The sequence below is a fragment of the Vanellus vanellus genome (genome assembly GCF_965231255.1).
Source record: "Vanellus vanellus genome assembly, chromosome: 11".
In the NCBI taxonomy this organism is placed as follows: Eukaryota; Metazoa; Chordata; class Aves; order Charadriiformes; family Charadriidae; genus Vanellus; species Vanellus vanellus.
In genome coordinates, this window is record NC_138916.1 from 13698305 (window position 1) to 13715686 (window position 17382).

Sequence of the window (17382 nt, forward strand, 5' to 3'; positions counted from 1 at the left end):
TGAACTATTGGCCCTTAATCTTCATCTTTTCCAGGTGATACTGAGTATTTTACTCCCTCCTGCTATACTGCTGTTGGAATATAAGACCAAGGCTGAAATGTCACATATTCCTCAATCTCAAGATGCACATCAAATGGCAATGGATGACAGTGAAAACAACTTCCAGAATGCAACAGATGAAATACCGATGGTAATGTGGGGCAGGGGAAGATATTAAAAACTCTTCCTAACTGTCCTGTATGTTTTTAAATTAAAGCAAGAGTTAAAATGAGTGTATGTGAAGTTAACAGTCCTTTCATTTTAGGAGGTGTTTAAAGAAGTAAGGATCTTAGACAGTACTTCAGAAAAGCATGATATGGAAACTCCAGCAAAACCTAAAAGACTTCCAATTACACAGAAATTTTATGCATTTTACCATGCACCAATTGTGAAGTTTTGGTTTAATACGGTGAGTTTTCTTCTGTGTAATGTGTATTTTATTTGGAAATCTAATGTTGATTTTTGGGTTCTTTTCCAAACATGTAGCTCTGTAACCTGAATCAAAGTTTAAGCACTTTTTAAAAAACAAACAAAAAACCCCTTACCTTGCTAAGCTGCAAATGAGAATTACTTAATTTTGAAAAACTGCATATGCACATTTTTATTCTGGCGTGAGTAATTAATTTCATCAGTTGCTAGCAGGAATTTTATAATCATTTATTAGGTTAAAGTGTTCATGCTCAGCTTTGTTTGAATTACTGTAATAGAAACTCTAAAATTTGTATTAAAGGAAAAATAGATGTAATAAGAACAAAGCTTTGCTAATAATAATAATAGCTTATTACAGCCATTTTTCCTCTTCTAAGAAAAAAATGTTTGTATCCCCTTATAAATAATAACTTGTCTGCTTAAAGGTGTAAATATAGTACTGTAATCCTACTTGAACCTTTTATTGTATACCACATCAAAAGATTGCACGCACATCTATAAAGAACCCTTTGGTAATTATACGTATAATTTTCATTGCTTTTTTTAGTTGGCATATTTAGGATTCCTCATGCTGTACACATTTGTGGTTCTTGTAAAAATGGAAGAATTACCATCCGTTCAAGAGTGGATCGTTATTGCTTACATTTTCACGTCAGCAATTGAGAAAATTCGTGAGGTATGCCTGTAACAATCTGGGTTTTTAGTTTTCTTTGTCAATTAAAACAGTATGCTTTAAACTGTGTTTATAAACAAGAGGACTTAAGAGTACGTTATGTAACAGCTCTATCTTAAACTTTGGTATAGGCTGCTAGATTCAATACCGGTATTTCTTGGCCTACTGCTTGAACGTAACTTGCTTTTCTTCTGTTTCCAATGGGGAAGAGATGGAGGTCTATTAAAAGAAGGTGGGGTTTTCCTCCTAAATTTCAAGGAACTGGCACTGACATCCTGGGTTTTTTTGTTTGTTTTGTATCTGTAACTCACTGTCTACTAGTTGTAATGAAATAAACAACCTTGCTTTTCTGAGAGGTGAAATGTATATTTATTGAGTAGTGTCAATCAAACTCTACCACTATGCTATGACTGAGATGACAAAACTAAAAAAGCTTTTTCAAGACAGGATAGCTATCACAACTGCAATGTTGCTGGTCAGCAAAAGACTTCTGAGAAGTTCTATAAGAATTTTTAAATGAGAGAGAAAGTTAGTTCGTTAACCTGGTACCTCAGGCCTAACTGAAGCGGCAGAAAGTAGGGCTCGTTTTTGTAACAGTAACTGCCTCAAAAGAAAAAAAACAAACACCACCAAAACCAAAATCCCTTCATAAATTTTTCAAACAGAAAGAAACATACATCCTCCTTGTCTTTATTGCGAAGGCGACACAGTTAAACACTGGTTTTGATAGTGTAAAACGGCTATCCATTTGAATAGATAATTTATTTTTGCAAGTATAAAAATGTTACTGATTCATATATTTCAGTGTTGGTCCATGTGCAATAAATGTGAGCAGATCTGACTTCAATTTTTATTGCAGATTTTTATGTCAGAGGCTGGGAAGATTAATCAGAAGATTAAAGTGTGGTTCAGTGATTACTTCAATATCAGTGACACGGTTGCCATTGTCACTTTCTTCATCGGGTTTGCTTTAAGATTTGGAGCAAAGGGGAATTTTGGCGAAAACACTTACAGAGAAAATTATGGTTTTGTTGCTGGAAGAATAACATACTGTCTCAATATAATTTTTTGGTATGTGCGATTACTGGATTTTCTAGCTGTAAATCAACAGGCTGGCCCTTATGTTATGATGATTGGGAAAATGGTAAGTGATACTGTTGTTACTGTTTTTTTTTCCCCCAACTGAAATACGTTTTTCCTGCTGCAACCATTTACAAAATTTCTCAAAGCTTTATTCAGAAAAAGGTTGCTTATCCTGATGTAATATGTCAACAACTCAGTGTGCAGAATTAGCTAGCTGGAATATAACTTAGTGCTTGTTTTGAAACACGTTAATTAGAAGGCTTCCTGTCATATATCCATAAAAAGCTGGCGAGCCTTCCTTCTCTGGTCTGTTTTGTTCTTAGATGTCAGAGACTTGCGTGAATATGATGATGCCTTTTTCTTGATTGCATTGAAGCATTGCTTCGTTTTTGGGTCTGAGATTTATTTATAGCCATGGTTTTCTTGCCTTTGCACTCGTAGTGCGAGCCTTAACTTGTTTTGTGTCCTAAAACACCTTTGTTTTTTTTTCTGTGGAAAACTGGGAATAGATTGTGGCTCTATTCTTGTCTTCTCACATAAAAAATACTCAAATTATTTAAATTTTAAAACAAATAACTTAGCTTTACTCTCAGTGAGCTATTCAAAATGCTAAAAAAGTTTTTAAGGTTTGAGAACTGTATACACAAAGGTGGAAGGGGTGTTTGTTTTTCTTCCCCCTATTAAATGGTTCCTACAAAGTCAAACCCTGTCATTCCTTAAAAATGAGGGCATCAAGTTGCTCTCTTATCACTTTGATTTCTTGCAAGAGGCATAGGTTCTGGGTTTCAGCCCTTGGAAAACTACCTCTGCTTTTTGTGCAGCTATTGAGTGCATTTAGGAAGGAATGTTTCTTTTTATCAGCTGCAACTCATCCACATAATAGGTATTTGAGTTACAAAGGAAATACTCTCAGTTGCCTTTGGCTGAGGATACTAAATATGCTTTAAGAAAGTACAAGAAAGAAACAGATTTTTTTTTTTTTTACAGAGTTTGTTTAACAAAATTTTCTGACTGAAATATGTGTCTTAGACTCTTCCTTATATAATACATAGAATTCATCAAACTTACAGTGTCACTGTAAAAGTGTTTAAAGTTGTGAAATCATAGTTATGACCTTATGGGTTAACTGACTTTTTTGTGTTAATAGGTGGCCAACATGTTTTACATTGTGGTGATTATGGCACTTGTACTACTTAGCTTTGGTGTTCCCAGGAAGGCAATACTGTATCCTGATGAGGCACCGTCTTGGACTCTTGCTAGAGATATTGTGTTTCATCCATACTGGATGATTTTTGGTGAAGTGTACGCCTATGAAATTGATGGTAAGACGCTGCAATTTTGAAGCAAGTAAGGTGAAAATTTACTCTGATAAGATCTTCTCAAGGTCTTACGAAATTTTGATTTTATGAAATGAAATGCCTAGTGTTGTTGACATTGATTCCATTTGTTGGATTGTCTCCTCTTTGTGGGTTGCAGCTGTATAACTTCTTGACTTAAATTTATTATTCTTCGTAAAGCATGAGTGGCTTAGAATGAAAACTCAACTTAATCACAGTTTCTCACAAGGCTATTCCTAGCAAGATTTTGGAATTTCACCCCACAGCTGTCATGCCAAAATTTTGGCTGCGGTGGTATATTCTGCTATTTTATAATCCAATAATATGATTACACCATACATAGTATTAACAAATCTTTGTCTCCTGTGTTTTTCTACCATATTCCTGAATGCATGGAGACATTTTGAATTTCAGAACCAGTGCATGATAGTTGATTGTTGCAGCCTCTATAAGTGATCTTTTTTTTTTTTTTTTCCCTGTCTCTTCCTGCTGGGAGTTCTAAAAGTTGTATGTATTTTCTGTGTGTCTTTTTTTTTTTTTCCCCAACACAGTATGTGCAAATAATTCTGATGAAAAAGTTGCACATCTCTGTGGCCCAGGAACATGGTTGACCCCGTTTCTTCAAGCTGTCTACCTCTTTGTACAGTACATAATTATGGTTAATCTCCTTATTGCGTTTTTCAAGTAAGTATATGGATAATTGTTAATTTTTGCTAATCCTTTGATAAGTTCCTATTTCACTGCAATAAGATAAGAAGAACTGATGCCAGTTCAAAGCAATCCCATTTGCTGGAAGTATTTTCAGGTTCTAAGGCTGGTCTTTGTCTCCTCCTCACTGCAAGCCTGTGACTAAGCCAGGAAGCATGCAATGTGACTGCTATGTGTCACATCTATAAGGCCAGGGAAATCAGAAGTTTAAGAGAATTTGAAAGCACTTTGTAACTGCTCTTTGTCAGGAAAAAAAAAATAATTGTTTCCGGATCTGTATATTGACTGTTTTTCTTAAATTCATTTAAGATTCTCTAGTTGGATGAGTTAAATTGTAGTAGAGTAAATTGTCTTTTACAGTTCTCTCCAAGTGTTTGATTTATGGAAATAAGCAGCTCACTAACACTGAAGAATGGCAGCCTGCAGAATTAACGTGGTCTGATATAAAAATCTGGGTATAGCTAGAAATATTTTTTTTTATTTTGGCAAACTTGAAATTTTATCTCAGTGTAATTTATTTCTGAGGAAACGTACTGAGATGTTATCAGATGAGAGAATTTTTTAACTGCCTCCTTGCTTTGGATCATGGTGTTTTCTTGAATGTGTTTCCAACTTCCACTAAAATAATTTTGCTGTAAAAGACAAGTATGTGCTTTTTATCTCTTAATTAGCTTCAGAATTCAAGACTGTTATCAAAATGTTAAAAAAAAATCCCAAAACAAACAAAAAAACACCAAACACTACCCCCCTTCCCCCTCCCTCCCTCCCAACCAAAAACCACCGTAATCTGTTAAAGCTTTTCTGTTCTTTTTCAGCAACGTGTATTTACAAGTCAAGGCAATTTCAAACATTGTGTGGAAGTATCAACGCTATCATTTCATTATGGCCTACCATGAAAAACCTGTTCTGCCTCCACCACTTATTATTCTTAGCCACATGGCTTCCCTGTTCTGTTGTATATGTAAAAGAAGGAAGACAGACAAGACTTCAGATGGGCCAAGTATGAACAGTTATTATCCAAAAATTGCAGTAACTGTTTTGATATGATTAAAACAAACTGTCAGAAAAAGTGCGATGTTCTTGGTTATAATGTGTATTCTCAAGAAAGTCAAAGTAGGTCTTAATTTTCCATGTTTTTAATATTGAGTAAGTCTCTAATTCTGTTCAAAATCACAGTGTTTTTATGAAGGGTATAATGTGCAACCCCTACAAATCTCTGGTCAAACTAACTTATGACAAAAAAAACACAAAAGCAAGATTAGATTTCCTAATAGTGTTAATGGGGGAAGACATTTTTTTTTCTTCCTGGAAAACTGTTCTTATTTGAAACCCTTTGAAAATTTAAAATGGAAAAAAAAGAAAAAAGTTCCACCGACGATAAAATCCAGCTAAGGAACCTCGCTTTTGCCTCAAAGAAAAAGGGATTGGAGGATCGTATCGTAAGGAATGGTAATATTGTGCAGAGATCCTCTCAGAATTACTACTTTGATTTTTATTTTAGCGGAAATTTTTGAACACTTTTCTAGCAAGGAGAGAGGAAGGGTCTTAGGTGCCACTAAACCACACTAGTTTTTTTTTCTTGTTTTTATGTTGTTTTTTTATTTTTAACACCCTTTGTAAAGTTGTGGCTATTAGTTTCCAACACCTCTGCTGCTTCACTACATATGCATCTTCTTAACTGTTTAATCTCTCTTTAGAACTCTTCCTGACAGAAGAGGATCAAAAGAAGCTTCATGATTTTGAAGAGCTGTGTGTTGAGATGTATTTCAATGAAAAGGATGATAAATTTCATTCTGGAAGCGAGGAGCGGATTCGAGTCACATTTGAACGGTAGAGTATTTACAAATAAAATTCTGAATAGAGAAGCTTAGAACTTTTGCAGGTTTTGAAATCTGCTTTAAGGGTGGTAAAATGCAGCTCAAGAAAATAAGTATTTATGTAAACTTTAGACAATGTCTTTCCATTGCTATGCATAAACTAATAATGTGATTGATGCTTCCTGATCTGCAGCAGCACTCAGTAAGCTGAGGCAATTGTATTATTTACTTTCTCATGATGTTTTAGTAACTGATATATTTGAAAAAGTGCTGTAGGCCCTCTGATGTGTGTTAATTCTGTAATTCAGAAGTACGTACAAATGTTGTATTATAAAACAGTCCAACGCTCTAGTGTATACCATCTTGAAATTTCAGAGGTTTTTTCCTTTAATGGGCAGAAAGAGTTGTAGACGTGTTTCTTTTGCGTATTGGGAAAATTACCTTTCATAGCTACTTCATAATTTGATTTTTCTTAGGGTGGAACAAATGTGCATTCAGATAAAGGAAGTTGGTGATCGCGTCAACTACATAAAACGGTCATTACAGTCTTTAGATTCACAGATTGGCCACCTGCAGGATCTCTCTGCTCTAACTGTGGATACTCTGAAAACGCTGACTGCACAGAAAGCTTCAGAAGCCAGCAAGGTTCATAATGAAATCACACGGGAATTGAGCATTTCAAAACATTTGGCACAAAACCTCATTGAGGATGGCTCTCTAAGATCTTCTGTGTGGAAGAAACACAGCATTGGAAACGTCTTCGGTTCTTTTCCGCAAGGAGGCCTTGAAAGTAATAATGCTTTACTCTGTAACATTTCTATACGTGATGAAAAAGAAGTCCAACATAAGACAATTGGTCAGGAGTTAGCTCCAGTTCCCCGAAGAGAAGAAATAAACTTTCAAGAGGCAGGTTCCTCAGGCAGTGCCTTATTTTCAAATGCTGTTTCCCCTCCAGAACTTCGCCAACGAATACAGGCTGCAGAGATCTCAAAATCTGTTAGTAAAAGTAAAAAATTAGGCAATTCATCCAACAGCATGCCACACGTAACATCCCCAACAGCTAAATTTTTTGTTAGCACTCCATCTCGGCCCAGTTGCAAAAGTCAGATGGATTCTTCAGCAAAGCAGGAAGAGACTGTTTTCTCTAAGGCTACAGAAGGAGATAATAATGTAGAATTTGGTGCATTTGTGGGTAAGTATAACAAAGTAGATTCTGAATGTCCTGAAGTCATTATTAGCTGCTCTTATCCTCTTGCTTCTGGCTCTGCTTGCCTTGCTTTCACCCAACCTTGTGTTGAAAATGGAGGATACGTTAATTGTGGTTTTATTCATGATGAGAGTGACACTAATGATAACTACAGCTGCAGAGTTGACAAATGTGATCACCAGTCCTCTGTCAACTTATCGAAGAACAACCCCCAAACGAAGTTCTCTTTGTCAACTGGCGACTTGACGTCAACAGTCATCTGTGGCGGCTCACATGGAAAATTGAATATTAAAGATGAACTTTCCAAAAGTCAGCATGTCCATGCAATGGAACTACAAAACCAAGATTTATGTTCTAACATCCTTATGGGACTGCTTCATAAACTGTGGACCAAATCTAAGCCACAAGGTTTGACTTATCAAGAATTGTATAGTATTTTGGGTGTATTCCGGTTTCAGGTGACTTTATTCTACCATTTTGCTCTGCTTTTTTTTTTTTTTTTTTGCTTTTAACATCTCTAATTTCCCTATTTTTTTTTTACTTAAATTATAATTTCTTTATAATTCTGTCACATAGACAATATTTTTCTGAAAAACATTACCCAGTTGTTGAGTAAAGCAGTTTTAGCTCTACAACTTGGTACGGGCATTGTAGACACTTTTTGTGACTCATTATAAAGCTCCTACCTTCTCATTGCATAAATTAAAAATATTGTCTATTTCTTGACGTAATTACAGAAGACTTCTTAGGCTGATGGAATCCTGGACAAATATCTTTGTGGTATCTGTGTCGAGCTGAGGGATCCTCCTATACTATATTTCTAAACACTGTTATAACTGGGATCTTCCACTGTTGCCTAGGCTAACGTATCTTTTGACAGTCATTTTGGAAGCTTCCAAAGTCCTTTTATTAAATCCAGCATTATACCTCCCCTCCAGTTTTGCTTAACAGTAAAAAAGGTGCACGTTTTTGGTGAGTTACCTATATATTTGAACAGTAAAACAGTGGCAGATTCATTGCAAAACACAGGTGTGGGTTTACTAACTGATTTCTGTAAAATAGATAATGCTTTAAGTACGCCTAGCGTATAGCAGAAGATTACAATCTGGAATCATCAGGTTGCCTGCAGAGGTCTTGTCTTGCCCCAGTTGTTCAGGGATGTTTCAGTGTTTTCCAAAGGTTTGTTGAGGATGTAAAAATATAAATCGAGAATTCTACTGCTGTGAAACTTGGAGTTCTAAAAAGTTAACTGCATGCACTAGCATTTTTAGATTTGTGTATGTGTAGGAAGAGTATCTACACATTTGTACACTCACTAGCTATTTGTTTGTAATTTCCTCATGGTTTAAAAAAACTTTTTTAAATTAAGAAAGCAAGACTAAACAGAAACAATGGACAGCAATTGTATAACTCTAATCTTTAAATGTACTTCACCACTAATAACTCTGAATACTAACTATACTTATGTTACTGGAGCCAAATTTTTAGTGTCCGTTCCTCTGACATCTCTAGCATTTAGAACATACTCTTCATTCTTACTGTCAACATTTCATAAAACTTGTGATACAGTGCAGCTTTCCATTGTGAAGCCAAGTAGATTTTAATTTATTATGAAGCCACATACTTGGTAAAATTCTGAAAAGTATTTCTTGCAACTGGGAGAATGAAGGGTATATTGTAAAAGCTACCCCAAGAAAACTGTCTGCTTTTCCTTCATTTGCCATAGGTACATATATTACTGTAATTCAAACTGCCCTGTTCCTTTCCTGTGAGGAGCATATGCTTGAGTAAAATTTTAAAATGTTAGCTTTACTTTTTGAATTGTAGTAATCCATGCCTTAATGCGGGAAAAGCAATAGTTTCATATTAATATGTTATTACAGTGATTTTTGCTTTAGTGTGTTTGGAAAGTCTTCTCTAGTGCAAACAGGCATGCAGAACTTAGATGGTTTGTAACCCTTTGCTGTGGTGATGCAAACTATTGGCGTGGTCAGAACATCGGAGGTTGCCTTTGATTTTGAATACTGTTTTTCAATTCACTGTGTCAAAGGTCACAGAGACAGCATGGAGTTACAGCGGTTTAAAGAGGCAGCAAGCAAAGTTAAAGAAAGAAGTGCTGATATTGAGGTAAGCATGAAGGACTTTGTTAATGGGGATTATTTTTTAACTGTTACTTCACAATACGTTTTGAAAAAGTCTAACAGGAAATGAAATCAAAGAACTTGCAAAATGCAGCCTGGAAGGAATGTGTATCTGCTTTATGGTTTAAAAAAAAAATAATCGAGTGAAAACTCATGCAACCTTAACTATACATCAAGTACTGTTGTTTCATAATATGATACTAATGAAATATGAAAGAAGATCTGAGGTTAGGAAAGCTGACATGACTACAACTGTGAATTAAGATAAAATTATGTATCCCGTAATTAGTGTTTAAAGAAACATTTAACGCTCATAAATCTCAAGGTCAGCATTTAGGAACATTTCAGTGATTTACATGATGTTTTATAGAGCAAGATGATAGCGTATATGACTTTAAAAAGTCACAAAAATTGTTCATTATGCTTCCAAAAAGAGAAAAAACCTTTTTAATAAATTTCTCATAAACTAAAATCTTCTATAATTTCTATTCTCTTAAAGAATAAAAAAATAACTAAATGGAAGGTGATTAATTGTAACAAACCTGTCCTCCACGTGCTATAGTACATATAAAAAAAAGCTAGTTTTCTCACTGTAGCTGTTAAGATAAGTTAGTAAATACAAGTTACCATTTGCAGTTACCCTCAGTCAGGGGAGAATCTGACTTGAGAATTGCATTATGACCATTTGCAATGTCAGTGATCTGCTGAGTTGCTCCTTCTGGACCTTCTGATAAGTATAATGTGTGACCAAAAAGCTTTTTGTGTGTGCGTACTTTTGGCATGGGTTTTTTGGTAATAATGTTTACAATTTGCTTTGGTTTTTTGTAGGAGCAACAGGAAGACTTCAAAAAAGCTATATTGGAGGGCATAGAGACAACCAGGCTTCAAGTAAGTAAAGAAGGTTTCCATTTATAAGAGGCATTATTTTCAGCAGGTGCTGAATGTATTATTTACAGCAAAGACAGGGAACTTTGTTTTCTTATATCATTATATGTAAGTAAACCCTGGTCAAGATTTAAAAAAAAGAAGGAAAAAAAAAAAAAAAAAAAAGCTGCACCTTTGAACCTTTGTACATATACAGCTGGATGTCTCCTTGATGTAGCTCTAAATGGTTCCAGCGTTTGGTACTATTGGGATGCAAACTCCAGTCAGTACCACTGTTCTTAAGCAGTTAGTAATATAGTTGTCCCATCTTAATTGGTGGGACTGGTTTGATTCTTACCTTTCATGTAGGCCCTACAGTCGTTGATTGCAAGATGCTGAAGATGTATGCCGAACACTGAAATGCACATAGACCTAAAAATGGGTCTTCAGAAGACACTTTCAGCAGGTGCATTCTTTGTGTTGCAATCCAACATGTAAAGGGGATGTAAAGAAATATACACACACACACATTTTGGACACACATGCGTGCCTGTGTGTATGTGTTTAGATATGGGGGGGCTGTATTCCTTAAGAGAGAAGGGTGAAAAAGAGCAGTAACAATTTCCTAACTGTTACAAATCTTGGAATCAAAGCAGGGCATAGCATTCCAAGTTCTAGTTTTTTATTCTTCAAAATCTTAAATTTTTACATTTTATTCAGGTAACCATTGGAATTAATAGGCTGGTTGTGAGGAATATTCCAGCCCTATGCCAGTCTACATGTAGTTTGTTATGAAACTGCCTTTCTTGGTTTTTTTGCAAAAGAAATATTTTGTTGTCAAAAGCTGACCCTCTCAGTTGATATTCAGAAAGTATGTAATTATTATTATGGAATAAGTCCATGAGGAAATTTGATTCATAAACCGTAGGCATTTATGTACCAAGACCTCTAGTTTCTGTTCCTATTTGCAGTGGGTTCAAACTGAACTTTAGTTTCTGCCGAAGCCAAGTTCTTAAATGAGAAATGATAGTTAATAAAATCAGGTGACAGAACAGCTGAACTTGGTGCTTCTAGAGATGCAGTGTAATGTACATTTCTGTAGTTGTATCCTATTGTAACATTCTCTTTAAAATAATTCTTTCAGTATGTGTCAATAGTCTTAATGTGCACCTGAAAATGTTAGAGCTGGTGGTTACCGTGAAGAGCATTTTAACTGAATTATGCACTCAACTTGGGATGTTTTTGTGCAGCAAGGTGTTTGAGGTACATCCAGGGGAAAAAAAAAGCATCCTACATAGTCCTGGAAAAGAAAACTGGGCAGACTGTGCCAAAATAGTACTAGTTGAAAACAATTATAATGATGACTAATGATACATGTGTTTGTTTTTTTTTTGTAGGGTCTTCAAACTGACTGTGGTCTAAGACAGTCGGATTCTTGTGGTGGGTTTACTGACCCTCTGGCAGTCCATTCAGAGCAACGTAAGTGTGTTGTCTTTTCAAGTGGCCTAATTTTGTCTCTAAAGTATATTGATAATGCATAATCTAAGAAGATACAAGAAAAGGTAAATCATCTTGAAGTATTTTCATGATTTTCATGATTGTTACTACTTGAGTCTCTTCCTGTGTCTCATTGTGATTCTTCTAGTCATGCCAGCTTAATTCTGTTACCTTGCATTTGCCCCAGATAGCTAGCACCATAAAAAGCTAAGTGTTCGAGTTGGGACTGTGCTGGAAACTTGTAAAAACCAGATAGTTGCAGATCAGGCTATTTCATGAGAGCCACATTAAGCTGCCTAGTTGCTTGCTCTGTTAGAAAATAGGTAAGTGGCAATGACACATACTGTTCTTTGTCCAGTTATGAATCTCTTTCATTCACAGTATACAGCAAGAGTAGAAGAGCATCAAGTGAAGATACTCAGCAAGTAGACTCTAAAGCAGCCTTACTGACGGTTTGTACCCTCCTTTTTTGTTGTTGTTAAGCAGAACTAGAAAGTGTGAACAAATAAAGGAGATGAAACAGATTGTGTAAAGAGTAATACTGATTCGTGAACTCATTTGTTCAAGGAGGGAGCAGAAGGGGACCTGTTTAGATGGAGGGAAGAAGTTGTGCATGTTCTCTACTACGTACTGTGCATATTCTCACTATGAAAACACATGCTGCTTCCCGTTTATGGAAAAAAACTCAACTTTTTGTTTAAGAAAAGAGTTATTTGTATAATCCATAAAACAGTAGTGAATATATAGCCTTATCTGTTCTTTTAACTGCAATTACCATTCCCCCGTTGTATGAGTCTTCCCATTCAACTGCAGTTCAGTACAGCCTGGTGAAGTATTTCCTATAAACAGGCTGTACTGCAAGATCTTAAAATACATTACCACCCCACCTCCAGTTAAATATAGTGTGTTTTCCTTACAAAACTGAAACTTTCTTTGTTTTTTCTCTCTTTTGTTTTAAAGGATTGGTTGCAAGGCAGACCTTCAAATAGCGGTCAAATGTAAGTAAGCTTTCTACTAATGGAGCAATTTTGTTACTCTGTATTTCAAATTGTTTTTCTTTTTGGTTGTTGTCTTTGGCTATAGTGGTATTCGGTCGTGTTTAATGAAAAAACAAGATTTAAGGGTTTTTTTCTAATAAATAACTGAATGTGTTCACTGGAATGCTTTGACAGGTTCTATTTAGATTAATGGGGTCACATGTCAGAGGGCAAAACATGCCCTTAAATGAAAATGACTGTGTTGACACTTATTAAGGAGCCAGCTTCCTGGTAAAGGTCTTTACCCAATCTTTCAAACTGTAAACCTCTGAAATTGTGCAGACATTGCTCTTGTTAACAATTATCCCCTGAGTTAACTGTTAAAGCCATTACCTTATTAATCTGATAACAGAAGGGTAAGCTGTTGTGCACAAGTTTTAATTAAAGCACCTCTGTGGGAATGAGCTCTTGTGATGCAAACTTTACATAATGTTGTGCGTGACTTGGTGGTATTTAAAGTATAGCTCTAAAAACATGAGATTACTTAACAGCCTTCCATTAGTGTTTTGTAATTAAGAAACCTGTACTGCCCTTGAAAAAAATAGGATAAAAGCAGTACTGTGAGGTTAACAAGGTGACCTAGGACGATGTGTCAAAATCGGTGAATACAAAATAAGTTTTCTAAGAAGCACTGACTGTTGGTTTTGTGGCATTTCACAGGCCATCTGAAGAAGATGCATTGAATGGTAAGTTTGTTTCTGCTGTAAACAAGCTGGGAGTTTTTCATATAAACAACTGTTTGGGTCTTCTATGAGAATGCATTTAACTGCTGGTATGTTGGAACTCAATGGACATGTAATAGTGTGGGTTTGGGTTTTTTTGTGTTTTTAAATAAATAGCCTACCAGTGAGCACTATTTTTTTTTTCCCCTTAGCGTCCCACTAATTTTTTTTTTTTTTTCCCCTTGAGGTACTGAAGAGCTAAGCACAATACTTAATTTTCTGCACAGCAAATCTTTTTCAAACTCTAGTTACTTGGCAAGTGTTCTTTGCGTGTGTTAATTTTAATACACAATACACATAGCAGGCAGTATCTTTTTTTTATTTTATTTTTTCTCTTTCAGGCATTGCTTCTCCTTTCAAGCCTATCATGGATATCAATTACTATTACTCAGGTCAGTCTTTCTTATGAACTAATGCTCGTATTTTTAATAACACTTATTAGATCCTTAAACTTTAACAAATGCTGTAATTTTCCTCTAGCTGTAGAAAGAAATAACTTGATGAGATTATCACAGAGCATTCCGTTTACTCCTGTGCCTCCAAGAGGTAAGAATTTTACTTCTTATTGCTGGTTCATTATGGTCTTTTGGGGAAGAAAATAAAAGTAAACCCTGTACAGATTTCTTTCTAATGCAGAATGATCAAGACAAATTTCACACTTGCATACAGCAAGTGTGAAACTAAAGTTTTAGTGAACTAAAAGAAGTCTAGAGTCTGTCTTGCAACACTCAAAAAATCTAAATGAGTATGACACCTTTTCTAGGGCTGCTCACTTGATTGAGAAATCTAGATTGTAGTTGTCTTTACAAATGGTGATAGAGGTATCATAGTGTTGTACTAACAGTTTTTGTAACAAACTCTTCTGGAAGGATTACTGTAAGTTGTCTTGACTCATATGAAGTGTAAACACACACTTATTCAAAATGTTCTTAATGCTGTTTGAACGGTGTCATTAATAGTTCTAATTAGGACAACAGAACCGTTGTGCTACTTTGCTGCTGTATGAAAGAGGTTGGAGAGGGGTCTTCCCACTGGGTAATTTAAATGCTTAAATGTTTAAATTTTTGTTAATTCAGGATGTTAGTAACAAATTAATATTGCAGCATGTTGAAATCTAAGAAACTGTAGGGTTTCAGTGCTTTTAATTTTAAATTTTAAAAATTAAATGCAGTAATTGCTTTTTGTGTTGTAATGTAGGTGAACCAGTCACTGTATATCGCCTTGAAGAAAGTTCTCCCAGCATCTTGAACAACAGCATGTCTTCCTGGTCACAACTAGGACTTTGTGCTAAAATTGAATTTTTAAGTAAAGAGGAGATGGGAGGAGGTTTACGTCGAGCTCTTAAAGTAGTATGCACATGGTCAGAATATGATATCCTGAAATCAGGACATCTTTATATCATCAAATCTTTTCTTCCTGAAGTTGTGAATACTTGGTCAAGCATTTATAAGGAGGACACTGTGTTACACTTGTGCTTGAGAGTAAGTTTTATCCTTGTCAATTATTAAACATAGACAGACGTATGTTAAACAGGATCTCCCCCCCCAAAAAAAAAGCAAACAAACAAACAAAAAGAAAACAAACAAAGCAAACAAACAAACAAAAAGAAAACCAACACCTCGTATGTACTTATCAAAAAAAGAAAAATGTTAGTCTGGGGTGCTCTGTGAGCTAAAGGATTAAAAATTCTGCATCAGTATGGTTTACTTAATCAAAGATCTCAAATTCTTAAAATGTAGACATAATTTAAAAAGCAAGTAATTAGTTACCCTGTCTTGGGGGGGTATAGACCCTTACTCTTCCTGCTGCCTTTTTCGCTCCTTAGCATTCCCTGTCATATAATGCAACTAATGAAATACGGGCTTTGACTTGTAGGAAATTCAACAGCAGAGGGCAGCACAGAAGCTCACCTTTGCTTTCAATCAAATGAAGCCCAAATCTATTCCATACTCTCCGAGGTGAGTTTATTTAACCTTCTGGTATGTTGCATGCTTTTGACATAGAAGAATGTCTACAGGATTGTTAACAGATGGACCAAATGTATTAAGGTACTGATCTGTGAAGATACGTCACGGAACATTGCTCTGAATATGTCAAGCAGAATTATCCTCGGCAGTATTTGCTGTTGATGCTTTTTGCACCAATTCTAGCCTAGTGTGATAATATAAATGAATTTGTGTAATAGTTTCAAATTACTCTAATTAGTAGTAAGTCAAATAAAAATCTAGTGGTTATGATATATTTGTAATTTATTTTTGAACTGTGTTCATTAAGTATGCTTTGTACTAGGTTCCTGGAAGTTTTCCTGTTATATTGCCACTCTGCTGGCCAGTGGTTTGCAGTTGAAGAGTGCATGACTGGAGAGTTTAGAAAATACAACAACAATAATGGTGATGAAATAATTCCAACTAACATGCTAGAGGAGGTTATGCTAGCTTTCAGCCATTGGACCTATGAGTATACAAGAGGAGAACTGTTGGTACTAGATTTGCAAGGTAATATCCTTGTTATGGAATTGGGATTGGAACCAAGGTGTGTTTTTCTCTTGTGATAGCACTTTATTAAGAATTCATATGCCTGTAATAAATAACAAGCATTATTTAGTGCACCTTGGTATAATTAATCTGAATCTACGGTTGTCTTATTTAATAGGGCATTAAATATTACAGCAACACAGGGAATATCAGAGAATCATAGAATAGTTTGGGTGGAAAGTGACCTTTAAAGGTCATCTAGTCCAACCCCCCTGCAATGAGCAGGGACATCTTCAACTATATCAGGTTGCTCTGAGCCCCGTCCAACCTGACCTGGAATGTTTCCAGGGACGGGGCATCTACCACCTCTCTGGGCAGCCTGGGCCAGTGTTTCACCCACCCTCATTGTAAAAAATCTCTTCCTTATATCTAGTCTAAATCCTACCCTCTTTTAGTATAATAGAATATAAATAGTATAATACGGTATAAAATATATTGTATAATAAAATAATAATAATAAAGTATAATATACTATAAAATAGTATAATAAAATATAAATATATACACCTTTTCCTAGAGATGTGCACTATAAAAAATGTTTGGCACACTTGTGTAGTGTCAATATGGTAGGCTGTATTTGTGCCGAGTTATGCGTCACATATTCTGGCTGTGAGAACTCTATAGGAAAATTCTTTCTTGCAGGTGAAAACTAAAGTTAGGAATTGCAGGCAGATGTAAAAACAGGTGGAAGAAATCTGAGAAGTACAGAGTGCTTGTTTAGGAGCAATTTTTATAAGGGTAGAGCATTGCATATCATTTGGGTTGTTTTTTGGTTTTGGGATGTTTTTGTTTTTTTTTTTTTTTCTACTTTTATTCTTGGGGAAGCTGAGAAGTCGCAGCTAAGGATGCCAAAGCTTTTCAATATTAATGCCTTTATGTAATGTATTAGATTTAACTTTTTCTTCATCTGCTGTTTGAAGGTGTTGGTGAAAATTTGACAGATCCCTCTGTGATAAAAGCTGGAGAAAAAAGGTAAGGTTAAAGAAGTATTTAAAGAAAAATATTATAAAATTTTCACCAGAGAACGCATGCAACCCATGTTTATGTGCACTTTATTTCTAAGGTCATATGATATGGTGTTTGGTCCAGCCAATTTGGGAGAGGATGCAATAAAAAACTTCAGAGCAAAGCATCACTGTAATTCCTGCTGCAGGAAACTTAAACTTCCTGGTAAGGGTTGCTGTATTTCTTCTTCTGAGACACTCATGTTAGGAAGTGTTGTAGGATACTGTTACAGTTTGAGGAACCCGCAACAATTTATTGTCGTTTAGACAATTATTCTATCACCTGATAA

At 35.4% G+C, this 17382-nt stretch overlaps 1 protein-coding gene across 1 annotated transcript in view; it reads left to right on the forward strand.

Moving 5' to 3' along the window:
* Window positions 1–17382, forward strand: part of TRPM7 (transient receptor potential cation channel subfamily M member 7) — a 57930-nt gene that overhangs the window by 38673 nt on the left and 1875 nt on the right. Inside the window, exons 18-39 of the mRNA XM_082488507.1 lie at window positions 35–190; window positions 305–448; window positions 1016–1144; window positions 2001–2285; window positions 3372–3546; window positions 4113–4245; window positions 5085–5269; window positions 5967–6099; window positions 6563–7701; window positions 9344–9420; window positions 10263–10322; window positions 11696–11777; window positions 12177–12247; window positions 12756–12793; window positions 13493–13518; window positions 13896–13946; window positions 14035–14100; window positions 14752–15035; window positions 15430–15512; window positions 15844–16049; window positions 17009–17060; window positions 17152–17258. Coding sequence (XP_082344633.1) covers window positions 35–190; window positions 305–448; window positions 1016–1144; window positions 2001–2285; window positions 3372–3546; window positions 4113–4245; window positions 5085–5269; window positions 5967–6099; window positions 6563–7701; window positions 9344–9420; window positions 10263–10322; window positions 11696–11777; window positions 12177–12247; window positions 12756–12793; window positions 13493–13518; window positions 13896–13946; window positions 14035–14100; window positions 14752–15035; window positions 15430–15512; window positions 15844–16049; window positions 17009–17060; window positions 17152–17258 — 3682 coding nt within the window. The remainder of the gene's footprint in view (window positions 1–34; window positions 191–304; window positions 449–1015; window positions 1145–2000; window positions 2286–3371; window positions 3547–4112; window positions 4246–5084; window positions 5270–5966; window positions 6100–6562; window positions 7702–9343; window positions 9421–10262; window positions 10323–11695; window positions 11778–12176; window positions 12248–12755; window positions 12794–13492; window positions 13519–13895; window positions 13947–14034; window positions 14101–14751; window positions 15036–15429; window positions 15513–15843; window positions 16050–17008; window positions 17061–17151; window positions 17259–17382) is intronic.